At 40.7% G+C, this 16,721-nt stretch overlaps 1 protein-coding gene across 1 annotated transcript; it reads left to right on the top strand.

Moving 5' to 3' along the window:
• The first annotated feature begins 587 nt into the window (after nt 1-587).
• Nucleotides 588-15,223, top strand: LOC113021350 (putative all-trans-retinol 13,14-reductase). The gene is made up of 12 exons (XM_026165974.1): nt 588-753; nt 1,434-1,616; nt 8,536-8,674; nt 8,831-8,933; nt 9,661-9,856; nt 9,943-10,140; nt 11,142-11,261; nt 11,373-11,511; nt 12,633-12,742; nt 12,851-13,017; nt 13,645-13,804; nt 14,708-15,223. The coding sequence occupies exons 1-12, from the start codon at nt 588-590 to the stop codon at nt 14,857-14,859; spliced, it is 1,833 nt and encodes a 610-aa protein (XP_026021759.1). The 3' UTR covers nt 14,860-15,223.
• Nucleotides 15,224-16,721: the final 1,498 nt, after the last annotated feature.

The following is a 16,721-nucleotide window of genomic DNA, read 5'->3' as shown; positions in this document are numbered from 1 at the left end:
TCTAATATATGAATTATATTTCTGCCTGGTTACATTATAACTGGTTTTCTAATTCCAATTTTGTTCATCACATGTATCATACTTTGCTGTATGAGCAACTTTGCTGCTCAGCGGTCTATTCACAGTGTATAATATTGCCCTCTGAATTTGTAACCTTTACATATTTCCCAGAGGACTAAGAACTTCAGTCACTGCATTTTATCTCTCAAAGCGTTTTTGTTCACAATCATAAAGCAGAACTGCAGTGATCTAAGCTAAACAGTCACATAGCTGTAAATAAAAGTCCTTTTTTGGATGTGGATATCACACACATACAACCAGCCCTCTATTCTGTGCCAGTGCTCGCCTACTGTGGAAAATTCATTTCCCACTCCTGTAATTCTGTGGTATGATTTCACATAATGTCACATGTTATGTGCTTGTTACTTCATGACTATAAGAAACAACAAAGTTTTCATTTTTCATTGGGTCTTCTCCTCTACAGCCCGGTTGGAAAGCTTCCCATTTGATCTCCTCACTGCTTCGTTCTTACCTCTGATCTCTCTCCTGTTGTCAGTGTAGAAGGTGCAAAGCTCCCTTCAGCTAGTATGTGGTGGTGGCTGCTTGGTCTATTCAGCTGCGTGCTGCTGGCGGTTATTGTCATTTTCTTTTTGATAGTGGGGCAACGCTACAAGGTATTTAGTGAGTCGTGCCTGAGACCACCCGGACCCCTTGTCGCTGACAGCAAACTCAGGGATGCCAGGCTGAAGAGAGGTAATGTATGCATGGGAGCAGTGCTCAATTTGGTGACTACTTGATGCTTAGTTTTTACTCAGTTTTTATTTAAGGAATGAGGAATTTGTAAAACTCTGCTAATCAAGACTTCTTACTTGTGCTAGTCATAATAAATCCTTAAAACTGAGAAGAAGTACTAATTTTCCTATTAATGTTGATAGTTAATGGATCAGTTTGTCAGTATTTTGGTTTATGAGCAACACCTGCAAATTTAAGATAAGACTTTGTTGATCCCACGACGAGGAAATTTGTGCGTTACCACAGCTCAAGTACAATGCCATTCCCTTTGACCTCAGCTGTAGTGTTAATTACACTAAACATTAAGCTTTTCGTTTAGTTACCACAGCTCAAATCACCAGTGTTTTCTTACATTTTCTTGTCATTTTTTAGCTTCTGAAGAAAATGTATTTTTAGAATAGAAAATAAATAATTTAATACACACAACTTCATAGCTGTTATTCATAAAGAATTTCATATTTACATGTAAATTGAAATTTTGTGTCAACCCCTATTTGTTTTTCTAGATCTAGCTATACAAACATCTGAAGTGGATCTTTCTGTGGAGGTTGCATTGCCATCAGAAACCTCTGTTTCTGTCTCGTGTGTCTAGAAACCCTCACAATCCTCCATCAGGCTGATTTGAAATGTTTCCCCCACAGGATTTCGTGTGGACCGTGTTCCTGCTGATCTGGACGCAGTGGTGATTGGCAGTGGCATAGGAGGTTTGACGGCAGCAGCACTTTTGTCCAAAGCTGGGAAGAAGGTTGTAGTTCTGGAGCAGCATGACCAAGCAGGAGGGTGCACACACACCTTCCAAAATAAAGGATTTGAGTTTGATGTGGGTAAGCTGCTGAAGGAAACACACACCAGTCCACAAAATAAAACTCACAACAATATATCTTTAAAACCAACAAGACAAACTGCTAAAATGCTCAAATTTATAGCTGGAGTTTTAAGCCTAATCTCATATGCTCTCTTGTTGAGTTCAACACATCTTAAAATTAGCTATGGTCAAATTTCACATTCATTTATATATATTTTTTAAATCCAAATTTAAAATGATTATAAAAATTAAATTTTATTTACTATCAGAACCATGAGGATTGTTATTCAGTTAAGTACATTACCATTAATAGGATGTTTTTCAAGAACAGGGTTTATGGCATGAACTTGTCAGTTGTGAATATTTCTGTCAACATTCGGCTGTGTGCAGGCAGGAGTTAGACCCAAAATGCAATCTCAGATATGAAGGATGAACTCAAAAACCACAGCTTTATTGCAGGCAAACGAAAAGGCATACAACACAAAACTAAACTAAACTGAGAAAGAATAAACTAAACTCGCTGGGAAACACACAGAGAAACACAGCCATGAGGGGAAAAAGCAACACTGACACAGCGAAACACAGGGCTTAAATACACTGGGGAATAATGAGGGGAATGAGACACAGGAGGAGAGCACAGCTTTGAGAAATCAGACATGACAAGAAGTGAAATTCAATACATTCATGTAGGACACAGACCTTCAAAGTAAAAGAGGAAATGTAACAATGAGATGCGGACTTGACTAGGGGATACAACTGACAGGGGAGACAGAGCAACTGAGAAGCACAGAGACCAAACATAAGGGAGGCACAGCGTACAAGGTTCAAGGTTCAAGGTTCTTTATTTGTCACATGCATAGTTATACAAGTATAACACACAGTGAAATGTAGCCTGACACGCTCCTCGACATGTGCAAAAATTGGGGGGGAGGGGGGGGGGGGTGTAGAGGAAGAACATTATATATATATATATATACAGACATATAGTATATACACTGGGTGAATGTGCAGTAGTAGCAGCAAGCAGGTGAATTCTGTACATTAATATGAATAGACATCTGACTATTTTACAGGATAGACAATATAAACATATTTAAAATTAAAGGAATTGAAATGTACATTGTGCCTTGGTTTAGAGTGTCTGGAAGAGTCCTGTCTCAGTCAATTATAGATGATGTGAGAGGGCGGGTGTGTGTGTTTAGGGCACGGATGGCTTGGGGATAGAAGCTCCTCTTGAGTCTCTCTGTCCTTGCCCGGAAGATGCGGAACCTTCTACCAGATTGCAGAAGTTGGAACAGTTTGTTGCCAGGATGGGACGGGTCCTTCAGTATCTGCGCTGCTCTAGTCCGGTATCTCCTGGTGTAGGTGTCCTGAAGCGGGGGGAGAGCAATCCTGCAGCAGCGTTCTGCTGTACGGATCACTCTCTGGAGAGCTTTTTGGTCCTTCACACAGCTGTTCCTAAACCACGATGTCATGTTCTGTGTGAGGATGCTCTCCACAGCGCCTGTATAGAAAATCCTGAGGATCTTTGGAGAGACCCTGAACCCTGAACCTGACAACTCAGTTGTCGTAGGTGATACAGGCGCTGCCTAGCCTTTTTGGTCTGGACCTGAATGTGGGCAGCCCATGTCAGGTCTGAGGAGATGTGGACACCAAGATACTTGAAGGACTGCAAGCCCATCATCATCAATGGAGCTCCATTGATGATGATGGGCTTGTAGTCTCTGTGCTCACCCCTTCTGAAGTCCACCACCAGCTCCTTGGTCTTGCTGACGTTCAGCTGGAGGTGGTTGTCCTGGCACCACGATGCCAGATTCTTCACTTCATCCATGTAGGCTGCCTCATCGTTGTTGGAGATGGCACCCAACACCACTGTGTCGTCAGCAAACTTCACAATGGTGTTGGAGCCATGGGTGGCCACACAGTCTGAAGTGTAGAGGGAGTAGAGCAGTGGCGAGAGGACACATCCCTGAGGTGCTCCTGTGTTGATGGTGATGCTGTTGGAGAAGCACCTGCCCACCCTCACCACCTGAGTTCTGCCAGTGAGGAAGTCCAACACCCATGCACACAGACGGCTGTTAAGTCCCAGATCCCTCAGCTTTGTGAACAGTCTGCAGGGCACTATTGTGTTAAACGCTGAACTGTAATCAACAAACAGCATTCGCACATAGTTACCCTGTTTCTTGTCCACGTGGCTGAGAGTGGTGTGTAGGACGTGGGCGATGGCATCCTCTGTGGATCTGTTGGATCTGTAGGCGAACTGCAGCGGATCTGTGGTGTCTGGGATGGAGGAGGAGATGATGTTCTTCAGCAGCCTCTCAAACACCTTCATTACTACCGAGGTCAGTGCAACTGGCCGGTAATCGTTCAGGGATTAGTACAGAATGGTGTACGTCAGTTTAATGCTGGGTGGTGCTGCAATAGTAACTATCCTCGGTCAGAAGGAGAGGCTGACATCCAGGGATTAGATTACCACAGGTGGAGTTTATTGGCGGTCAGATGGATGGTACAGGGAGGTATGGCATACAGTAGGAGGATGTGGAGAGGTGATATGGTGTGGTTTCTATGATTAAGAACAGGGTATGCATTACAACATGAATACAGATTAAAGATTAAGAAAACTGGCAACAAATTCCTCCACTACAAATCAGTCTGATACCACTTCTTACAGGGTTCAGGTTTACTAAGGCACTACCCAAAAGGTGCCACAAGAGGGCACTCCAACACAAGAGATGACCTATTTACACTGATGCACTTAGTAAACAGCCCCTACTTAGCCACTACATAATACAGTGATATTACAGTATACAAATTCACATAAATTGACAGAGGGAACAAACAAAGCTGTAACAAGCCCAAAACAATCAAATAACTGGGCTGCCATAGCTAACACTAACTAGCACATATACTAAAGGTAACTAAAACCAATACACACAAGTAGCAGTGTAACCATCTTAAGCATGGAACATTAACTCACGTTTATGTGACGCACACCATTCCCAACAAATACAGGATGGGCTATTTGCTTCCCTTCCAAGCAACTCTCTCCTCAATCGTTAGCCCAGGAACAAACGAAGACCATCTAGCTCAGAAGTCCCATGAATCCCATCACTGCCCAGAGGCTGCTGGGTAATGTAGTTCACACTAACACAGGCTTTTCTACACACAGACAATAAATACTGGGATAGATTACAAACACACAAAACACTGGGTCACACCCAGGACCCTGACAATTTCCAAGTATATTATGCACACAGGGATGTTTACATAATTTAATATTATTTATCTGAAACTTGTTACATGTTGTGAATGAATGGAAATAAATAATAATAGAGATCCCAATTTGAGAATTCATCTTGTTATAGAGACCAAAAATGTCAAAACTAGTGCTGTCAGCGTTAATCTGGTTAAAATGACATTAATGCCATAACTGCATTAATGCTGCAAATCTCCGTTAGCTAGTTAACGCGGATCGCCCCGTGCATGGAGCTGCACTGCGTCAACGCGTTAGCACAGTTAGCTTGTTAACGTGTGTTGCGTAATCAGTTTTACCCCGGTTCTTTTTATTCCTCGAGCATCCAGAGATGGCACCGGACTCAGTAGTCATTTTCACAAAACCTTTATTCATCTTTATTCATCTTTACTCATCTTTACTCATCTTCATTTACCCTCATTTAAGCATGCATCTTCTAGAAGGGAAGACTTGCCAGGCCAGTGCCCCTCTGCAAAATCTACACTCCTTTGTCTGTGAAATACAGTTTTGTAGGGGCGACCCTATCATAAAACCCCCCACGGTGTGCTGCAAACTCTGTGTCTGTATCTATGTGCACGAGCACATGAATGCCTACATGTGCGCGTTCCCGCGTGTCTATGTGAGTGCTCGTGTGTGACTGTGTGCGCATACCTGTGTGTATGTGTGTGCACATGAGTGAGTGTGCGTGTGGATGTGTGTGCGTGACAGTTAAAACACTGTGGGTTTAGGTGACTCCCTAGAGGTCATAAAACCCATCTCCCTTCCAGACCACAGTTATCCAGTTACAAATGTTGAGACCCCCACCCAAACATCCTCTGGGGAAATTCCACTCAGCATTAACTCCTCTCTGTTTTACTTTCACAGTTCAAGTGGGGGAGGGGTCTCCTACAATCTACTCCTAAGTTCACGACACAGTGAGGCCTTTATTATATTAAGGGCAGTGTCTCTACAATAGTTCTACATTCTAGGTTAACACATTTCTAAACTCTAAAATAAGCTAAACATTCTACACGTGTTAACGCTGTGCAGCCCCCGCTTTAATGGTTATGGAGTTAACGTCATTTTAACGAGATTAACGCTGACAGCACTAGTCAAAATATATTTAATTGCTTTAAACATTCATGACACATAATTCAGTCCAAGTAGATTAAACATGTTTATTTAATGTATGGGCAGTGTTGGGAAAGGTTACTTTTAAAATGTATTCCATTACAGATTACAGAATACATGCCCCAAAATGTATTTTGTAACGTATTCCGTTACGTTACTCAATGAGAGTAACGTTTTCTGAATACTTTGGATTACTTAATATATTGTCATGCTTTTTACAACTACATGAATGTGATTTATTACTGTTACTTAAGGTCCACAGCTCCGAACCGTAGTAAAGGGACCTCTGGCTAATACGTCGGGTTCCGTGTCGGGCTCGTAGCCGAAAAATAGCTTTACTTTGTTGTCTGGGTCAAGTTTGCTTGCGAGAGACAGAGAGAGGTGAGAGACGGCGAGAGGCGTTGAAAGACTGCTCCAACGGAACTTATTGTTTCGGAGAAAACATGAACACGGGTACAGTCGAGTCTTAATAGCGTACTTACAACTAGGCTCGTCAGGCACTCTTCTTGGCTGCAGTGGTTATTATTATATTTACATGCTTCCATCTCCTGTTTCTCGGTGACAGCTCATACTTTTCCACTCTCATTTTTCTCCCTCCTCGGGCTCACAGACAAATAACAGGTATGGCAGTCCCTGCAGCACGGACTACACTGCCCATGAGGCTACATTCTTTAGGGTAGCGTTCTGCCTATTGCCTTCATATTAAATCATTTTAAAAAATATTTCTTCACATCATTATGAGACACAAGATTGAGACAAAGGCATTAGAGCCTCTTAATGCGTGTTTTTTGGGGGTTTCCACTGGCGTGGAATTACCAAAAATAGAGAGGGTGTAGCCCAACATATGAAACAGGAAAATACCTCTGTGTATTATACATGTTGTGGCTAGCTCAGACAAGGAGGAGACAGAGGTGTCATTTAGTCTTGCATCCCCGAGTTGCCAGGGATCACAGCCGTTCATTTTCCAACAGAAACGCACGGCCGATAACCCAACTGCTCGGCATGGCTTAGCACAGACCTTCCCAAAGTGTGGGGCCCGCCCCCGGGGGGGCGCGCAGAGCCATTGCAGGGGGGGGGCGCAGAATGAAAAGGGGGGAGAAAAAAACAAAACGCTTAGACACTGCTAGCACAGGGTGCCCACAGAAACACAAAGCAGGAGATGAAGCATCGCTGAATATGTTTCCAAACCAACTTCATTCTAAGCCAAAGACTAGAAAATATGGTGAAGCATATCTGCCCTTTGGTTTCACCTGCACAAGTGCCAAGGTAGGTCTCCCCTGCAGAATTGGTTTTCCCTGTGTCAGCAGCGCTGGGCTGTTCAAATCGCGGACAAACAGGATCCTACAGTTGTTTATGTTTTTAAACCCATTTTGCACAGAGAGGCATTTTTTGAAAAATGTATTGATAGCAATGTTGAATATTATTACACATGAAAAAAAAAACTACATGTAAAATAATTACACGTGAGGCCTCTGCCTTTCTAAATGAAGGGACAGTAACATGCCGTCTGTATGTAAGCGTGTAAAACCTGCAGATAGTCAGATTAACAGTCGTTTGTCTCTATCTGTTATTCTGCAATTTATCTCATGTAAAAAAAATAACGTGCATACAGCGTGACGTGAGAAAGGCACATACCTTTGACATTAAGTGACCAACTCTGTATTCCTCGTCCACACGTAAACGCAAAAAATGAGTTTAAAAAAAATCTCCGTTTTCGGTGATTCGAAACGCCGTTTACGTGTGGACGAAACAGCTGTGTTTTCAAAAATATCCATGTAGGTGTGGACGTAGCGTAAAAGAGTTAGTAGTTTATTTTATTACTACCTGTAATTTTTTGCAGATTACTTGTATTTGCTTAATTGTTTACGAAATGTTTGAGGTGTGAAATAAACCGAAATGGAGCTAAATATGGGTGTGTGTGGTTGGAGGATGTGTTTGTGCGTGCGCGCGCGAGAAGGGGGGGGGGGGCGCGAACATTTTTCTTGTAAAACAAGGGGGGCCCAGCAAAAAAAAGTTTGGGAACCACTGGCTTAGCACAACAACAACAACAACAAAAAGGCGCTCTCTCACCCAGGAAACACACAGTTGCAGAGAGAGCGTGTCATCCTGTAACCATGGCAACTGTAACACTGCCCCTGGAACAACAGAACATAGCTGTCAAACAAAACCCAAACAGTCCTGACCCGCGACAATATGAAACAGGAAAATACCGCCGTGTAATCCATTTATTTCAACAAAGTAACTGTATTCTGAATACCACCTTTTTAAACGTTAACTGTAACAGAATACAGTTACTCATATTTTGTATTTTAAATACGTAACGGCGGTACATGTATTAAGTTACTCCCCAACACTGTGTATGGGTGATGTAACCCATTATGCAGTACTATCCATTTTATGACTGCACAGTTACTTGATTCCTTTATCGTGAAATTCTTAAGAAACCCTTAAAAACTGGTTCATCTAAATGTGAGAGATTAATTTGGTTTCACTGCTTGTGCTTTCTTTCTTTTTTGTTTGTTTACATTTTTGAAAAAATGCACAAGTGAATTTAAACCCATTATGTTACCACCAGGTATCCATTACCTGGGTCAGCTTCATGAGAACAGCTTGTTGAAGGTTGCTTTGGATCAGATCACAGAGGGACAGCTGCAGTTTGCAAGGCTGGAGCAGCACTTTGATACAGTGATCCTAGGTCAGCATGACCAGCGCAGGTAGATCAGATTTTGTTACTTGTTTCAGTATCCCTGACTTTCGTTAACTTTTTTGCCAACTTTCTATTGCAAATGAAACAAACTGGATTTCCCACCTTTAGTGCCACATCTTTCCTCACTTTCATCATAAATCTTCCAATCTCCCATCATTCTCAGGGAGTACCATGTCCATGCAGGGAAGACTGAAATGGCAGTCAGCCTGAAGAATCAGTTTCCAGGAGAAGAAGAAGCCATTGATGAATTAATGAGACTGATGAAGGTAAAAAGGGACAGAAGCAAGGGTAATCATAAGGAAGTGGATGCCTCAAAAAGAAGGGTGCAGGGATTATGCAATGGACTAGTATATTAAAATGTAAGGCATAAGCAAAAAATAAAAAAACCCTCAAACATCTTGCAGCAGGAATTTTAGCTTTCCTTGTGATATCAAGACTATCACCTTGTTTTACAGGCACCGCTTCAAAGAGGATCAAATGCTTGCTTGTCCACTGGATATGTACTTCTCAAAAAAGGAACAAGAGACTCTAGGAAATCTAATTCAAACTACTATTTTTTCTGTTTTATCTGTTTCATTCAGTTCCTAACAACTTACCCTGTCCATATCAATACAAAAATCCAGCATGAGTTTTTTCCATTGAGCTCTATTTTGTTTGCAGTACTTACTTGTTTACACACATGCAACTGTATACATGTCCAACAATGTGATGAATCAGCTAAACAGAATGGGTTGTAGCTTAAAATAGTGGATACTTATTAGAAGCCAAAAATCACCAATTAACTGATCCAGTTCCAGAAATACAATCAGTATAGCAATCTGTTATCAGATGACCAGTTCTGCTCTTCCCAGATGAACTTGGAAGAATTGCTCAATAGATTTTGGCACCTTAACAGTAAAACCGTTGAACTGCACTTGTATTATAAATGGTGCCAGATAAGTAAAGCGTAGATAGGGCTCTCATTAATAAATATGACTGTGTGCTCTCTTACAGCTTGGTTCACAGAGGACGCCACTTATTGCCATGTTGAAGATCGTTCCGTACTGGTTGGTTAACTTTCTCATCCGGACTGGCCTATTACATTGGATATCTTCAGTGTTTCGTCTTGCAACAACCAGCCATTCAGAATTAATATCCCACCTCACACAGAGCAAGGACTTGCAGGCACTTTCTGCATACCTGTTCTATGGTGCTGGACACACACAAAGGCATATTGCCACTCAGATCAGACGGTACATTGTCTTCATGGTTCTGTTTCATCTTCTTCTCTTGAAGGCGTCCCTCCTAAAGACTCCAGCTTTCTCATTAATGCCCTCCTCCTTCACCACTACAAGCGTGGTGCATACTATCCACGCGGGGGCGCAAGTGAATTTGCCTTTCACATCATCCCAGTCATTCAGCAAGCAGGTGGTGCAGTCCTAGTCAGGGCTCCAGTGCAACGCATCCTTGTCAACGAACAGGGGAAGGCGTATGGTGAGTGGGACAGGGGGAGAGAAAATAACTTCATATTTCATGTTTAATTTCTTGACAAATTCTTTGAGGACAGTCTGATGGCTTGTTGTGGGTCTAGCCGAGTGTCCAAATGGACACAGCCTGAATTACTAACTTGTATGACTGCACAATGTACTCAAAGTATACTAAGTTTGCTGAATGTTTTCTGTTGCAAACTACAGCAGATCTTTTGCAATATTAAATGTCAACCTGTCAGTATATGCTATATGGGCAAAAGTACTGGGATATCTACACATTAAACCCACAGCAGCTCACCTATGGAAACTCAAGCCATGAAGCTCCTGAAGCACAGTTTCTGAGTTGATTGTAATGCCAGAAGAACTTTGCAGTGACTAATTCAGCAGAGTTTTATGCATTATTATACATCTCAGTGACCATACTCTGCAATTTATATGGTCACTTCATAGCTTAGTTACTGTAGTTCCAAAACTCCTCCACTTTGCAAAAATCCCAAGTACAGTTGATTGTGGAATATCTAGGAGGAAAGAAATTTCATGAAATGGCTTGGCATCCCATTACAGTACCATGCTCTAATTCACTGAGCTCTTCAGAACAACACATTCTTAATCCTACTGCACAAAACCGCAACAACCAGTGAGACAAACTTATTTGTCAGACCAGATTATTAAAAGTAAGGCAGTTATCTCTGTTTACTTAGTGGTTACAGATAGTAAAATGAGGTGGCAATTAGTGGCAAATGTTTTGCTGGTAGAATTTTAGTCACCTTAGATATTAGGTCATTGGTAGTAAATTTGTAATGTCATGATGGTTTTAGACTGGATAACTTTATTGAGAAATTTCTTTGTCTTGAAATTAATGTCTCAGGTTATCTGAAGTTTGGATTTACTGTTTTTCCAAAGCAACTCTACATTATCTGAGAAACAGGAGCAAGTGTGATCCAATGTCCAAAAACGATATCTCCACCAAGTAATAATATCAGGATAACACTTTGTATCTTTCAGGTGTGGTGGTTCTTAAAGGACAAGAAGAGATAGAGGTTCTTGCCCCTGCTGTAATTTCAAATGCTGGAATCTTCAACACCTTCCAGAAGTTTCTACCTCACAATATACAAGAAAAACCAGGTAACAGTCGATGTGTTGCACTTGTTTTTGATTTTAATTTGATATGAGTGTCATGCATTTCCTGAAGTGTCTTTTGCCCTCTAAAGATTCTATATGTTTTCTGTTGTATAGAGATCCAGTCATTGTTGAGTATGGTACATCATGGCATGGGTTCCTTTTTGGTCTTTGTTGGTCTGGATGGAACCAAAGAGGAGCTAGGCATTGTTTCCAATAACTTCTGGATGTATAAAGACAATGACTTGGACTCACTGTAGGTTTTCCTCTCTTCTTTCATTCCTTCATCTCTTTGTAGTTTATCTTTATTTCTACTTGTAACTTCTATCTGATTTCTTGTCAAAGGAGCTTGCAAAGAAAAGCGTCTGGACTTCTTTAAGTTGCTTGAAGACGTTTCACCTCTCATCCGAGAAGCTTCTTCAGTTCTAAGGTCAAATGGTGGAGAGTCCCAGATATAAACCTAGTGGGAGTAACCCCTCACAGAGGGACAAAAGGACCCCCTGATGATCCTCTAATCGCCTGAGCCAAGGTGTGAAACTGGGTGTGGGTCCCAATCAGCCAGAGTTTCGGGTGTGTTCATTGTGAAACCTGGCCCCACCTTATCATGCGAATTCCTGAGGTCAGATGGCCCAGGATGTGAGTGGGCGTTAAGGTGTCTGGGAAGGGATCTCAAAACTGGATTATAGATGGCAGAGAGTTGGTGTCGTAAACCCCCGCCTCTGTTCAAAGATGGTCGCGCACAGTGGACATAGATGGCTTCTTTCACTCCTCTTTCAAACCATCTGTCCTCTCTGTCCAAAATGTGAACATTGGCATCCTCGAAAGAGTGTCCTTTATCCTTAAGATGCAGATGGACTGCTGAGTCTTGTCCTGTGGAGGTGGCTCTTCTGTGTTGTGCCATGCGCTTGTGAAGTGGCTGTTTGGTCTCTCCAATGTAGAGGTCTGGGCATTCCTCGCTGCACTGTACAGCATACACCACATTGTTTCAGACCCAGCAACACGCTCAGACAGAAACTGGTTCACCCGAAAGACAAAACGCCAAAACACAAACATAACAATGTGGTGTATGCTGTAAGTCCAGACGCTTTTCTTTGCAAGCTCCTTTGACTACGATGACCTGGATGACTGAGAACCTTCACAGACATATCCGATTTCTTCTAAAATCTAGTCAAAAATTGTATCTGGGTCTATACTTTTTTGTCATTCTAGTGTTCCATCTAAATATTTCCATGTTTATGTGTTTTATAATAATAATAATAATAATAATAATAATAATAATTCAACCCTATCTTATCACCATTGCAGTGTATTTAACATTTAATGGATTGAATTAACAAATTTTCTTTTGTGTCTTTGTACAAAACATTGTGTGAGAAGCATGGAGCAGTATTCATCTCTAAGCAGAGAGCAGGTTTTGGGAAACATTCCCATGATGTTTATCACTTTTCCGTCTGCTAAAGATCCAACAGCCAGCATCAGACATCCAGGTAATGCACATTTGCATGGACAAAATTCACCTGTGCATCTTTGATGCACCACTCTGACTGTTTGACAGTAGTACAGTACCCTTTATTCTTCTTCCTATCTCTTCACAGGTAAGTCCTGTATGACTTTGTTAACCATGGCACGCTATGAATGGTTTGAGGAATGGGAGGGGACCAAGCTTGGGAAACGGGGACAGGACTACGTGGATCTGAAGAACAGTATGGCCCAAGAGCTGCTGGAATGGGCACTAACCATCTTCCCTCATCTGCGAGACAAGGTGTGTGTAGATACTTGTGAATGTGTTCATGGTCTGCACAGACAATGTATTCTGATTGATTCATTAATGATCTAAATTTGATTTATCACATTTAGTCAAATTATGCAATTAACTTAATCTGTTTGCAAACTAAGCTAACGTGCATTACTCAACAGTTTTCTGTTCAAAAGTTGCTTTTTAGTCAGGGTTAGTTTTTTTTTTTTTAACTGTTTAGGGTTAAAAATGGACTTGTAGAGGTGCTGAAAATCACTGAAAAGGCTTGAATTTGAACCCTGTGACATCTAACCCCTCATGGGAGAATTCTCATCTATGCTTTGAAGAAATTTAAAGAAAAAAAAAGACTTTGTCATTGTTAGCTCCATGTTCTCAGCTCATTGTCATCTCTTTCAAGCTGGAAAGTCCAAAAATGTTCCGGCTTCCATCACTTGTCATATGTATGCTTTTGTCGTTTTACAACAGAACTGCTCTGAGTTTTTTTTAATGTCCACAATTTAACTGTCAAAAAGCAACACTAACATCTCTGTATATTTCATTATCCGCTCAACTTGTACAACAACTAGTTGAAATTTCACAGTCCCAAACTCTATTGATAAATCCTCTATTAATTTACACGTGTATGTTTTTCAGGTAGTAATGGTAGATGCTGCAACCCCTCTAACAAACGTCCACTATTTGGGTGCTCCAAGAGGTGAGATGTATGGAGCTGAACACAACCTGGAGCGCTTCAAGCCAGAAGTGATTGCTAAGACACGACCACAGACTCCCATCAGCGGTCTCTATTTAACAGGTGATTCTCATTCCCCCAGCCATATCTACACTTACTAAGATTCTCACTCACACAGTGACAATAATTCATCTTTGTCACAGCCTTTTAAGAAACAAAAGAAAAATACTCCAAGAAAAGGCCATGGGTGGTAACCGGTAGTATGTTTCTGAATGCACTTCCTTGATTCTTTGAAAAACATATGTTGTTTATTTCTTATATAAATATGAACCAAAAATCAACCAAATAATTTCTTACAACTTAGATGTAAATGAAAGTTTATTATAATTACACTTTTAATATATATAATTATTTAATATAATTCCACAAGTTCAAAAAGTGGTTAAAAAAAGGCCGTTTAAAACCCTCCTGTCGTCTTACTGGACCTTTGATAAACAAAATAGATTTCCACCGCACCCCACAGTGTTCTCTTAAGCTCTTAATTAATGGGAGGTTCCAAAAGTTACCACAGTAATGAAAATTTTTCCAAAATTAAAAATGTAATTACAGATTTAAAAAGCAAACTAGCTTAAGTATATTCTTACTATAACAATAATGGCTAAAAAAGTATGATTCCCAAGAATTTAACAAAAATGGCCCCAACAATCTTACTCTACAAACTCACCCATATGGAAAAGAAATAGTAAAAACGTATATGATTTACTCATGAAAGTGGCCACTTTCCCATTACTTTCATACATTGTTTTAGTAAGTATCCAAAACATACAAGTTTCATTATATAATTTTTCAAGGGATCTTATATCTGTTTTCACTCTTGTATGCTTTTCATACAAGTTTCACACAAGACAGATACAAACTTTATAAGATTTATATATATCTTTTCCATATGGGCAACTACAAACTAGTTCTTTGAGTATATGCAAACTCTGAGTGCAATGATTTCCTGATGTTTCTGTGTGTGTTCAGGTCAGGACGTATTTTGCAATGGCATGGCTGGAGCTCTTCACGGTGGACTGCTTTGTGCGTCAGCTGTCCTCAATCAGATCCTCTACATTGACCTTCTAGCCCTGAAGACCCGCCTCAAACGTAATCAGAGTAGTCACAAATTAACCTGGTAGCTGTGGTGGAGTCTGTGTTCTTCTCGAGTACATAAAATTTCACGTCTCGAGATAAGATTTAATGCTTTTTATGATATATATCTTTGGATAGTTTCCAGTCATGCTGTAAGGTCAGCTGAATTAAATGTGTAAACAAATGTGTGAGTGATGAATACAAATCTGCACGTCCACCACCATAACTGCTTCTGCTGTAGCTGTTCTTGGATTCTTTAAAAGTGATAAAGACATTTTAAACCTGCTGCCAAATGTCACCTTCATTCACTTTTCATTGAGCTTTCATTTAAAGAAAACCTCACCAGTTGCATGTGAGATGCCTGCAATAAACCATTACAGTGATACCTTTAATAAACAGTTAAGCTATTCATTTACAAGTCTTTTTATTGACATGCTGCAGCTTCCCAGGAATCACCAGATTCTTCCGACCGCTCCCTTTAGGGGTCACCACAGTTGATCTATTCTAACATCCTCTTCTGAAACATTAATCTTCTGCATGTCCTCCTTTACTACACCCATGAATCTTCTCTGTGGTCTTTACCTGAAAACTTCACATTCAGAATCTGTTGTCCAGACTATCGCAACCTCTCCTCTCCAACTTTATCTCCAAACCACAAAACTAGAGCTGCTCCTTCAATACTCATTTTTTATCCATCCTGTTCACTCATCATATTATCCTCGTGGGACAAATCAAATCTACAGCCCGCACTATAAGTTTATGTACTTGAATTGGAAGGGGTAAAAAACACAATAAGGTTGATGGCAATAAGAACATTAATGCCACAGAGCCATTAATCAAGTTATTAGCACCACATGTTATTAGAACCACATTTTAATGGTGCCACATGCCCCCATGTGGCACCATTAAAAGGATATTGAATTAATTATTAGCAATTCAGGTTTGTAATGTACCTCAATTATCAATGTCAGAGTGTAGAAAACCCTAAAACATCCTGGGATCTTGAGGGGATTGCTGTTGGAGCTATATAAAAGTGAATTGATTTAAACTGAAAGAGCTTGCAGTCATATTACATATATCTACTAATATTTGTAAAATACAACAAGCACATTAACCGATGATTTTCTATAATAAGGGCACAGCTGTTAATACAGCTACATGACAATGCGTAAAGGGTACAAACAAACACACAGAGAGATGCATAAATTGCTGGTTTTACCAATTTATTTAACATTTTACAGATCTGTGTTCAGTGCAGGTTTTCCAAGAAGCCAGAGAAGCATCATTCAAAGCAAATATCAGTGATTAACCACATGAAGCTGAACAATCAAACTAGCTTAGACAACTAGCACAAAATCACTCTGAAAATGTAGATTTACCACTGGAAAGTTATTTGCAGTTTTTCTTTACTTGCACCTTAACTGAAGCTGTGATGCCTTTTGACATTGTGGCCATGATGGTAACACTTTCACTTTTGTATGTGAGATTGGGGCCTTTGGCTGGGCCTCTGACAAATGTTGTGCCTGAGTTTTTGGACATCTCGTGAAAGAGATCTCGGTTACACTCTGTGCCAATATCAAAGACTCCCAATCCACATTGATTTGGCTTCTGTTTTAATGGCACCTTGGACATGATGGCAATTTTTGCAGCTGCCTCTTTGGAAGAACTATTGCAAAGATCATAAGTGATGATGCTCACTGCTCCTTTAAGTCTGGATGGACGCTTGACAAACTGAGCCTCCCCTTCAGCAGATAGTTGAATGGTAGGTGGGAAGGGAATGGCGTAGCATCCACTCTTTGTGTGCACACTACACAGGAAAATACATCTCCATGAGAACATGTTTTAAAAATAGGGCAATATTTGAAGTCCAGCACTTTTTAACAACTCACCAGGGGTTACAAAGAGAATA

Source organism: Astatotilapia calliptera, chromosome 4, assembly GCF_900246225.1.
Source record: "Astatotilapia calliptera chromosome 4, fAstCal1.2, whole genome shotgun sequence".
Classification (NCBI taxonomy): domain Eukaryota; kingdom Metazoa; phylum Chordata; class Actinopteri; order Cichliformes; family Cichlidae; genus Astatotilapia; species Astatotilapia calliptera.
This window is presented reverse-complemented; position numbering and strand designations above follow the sequence as displayed.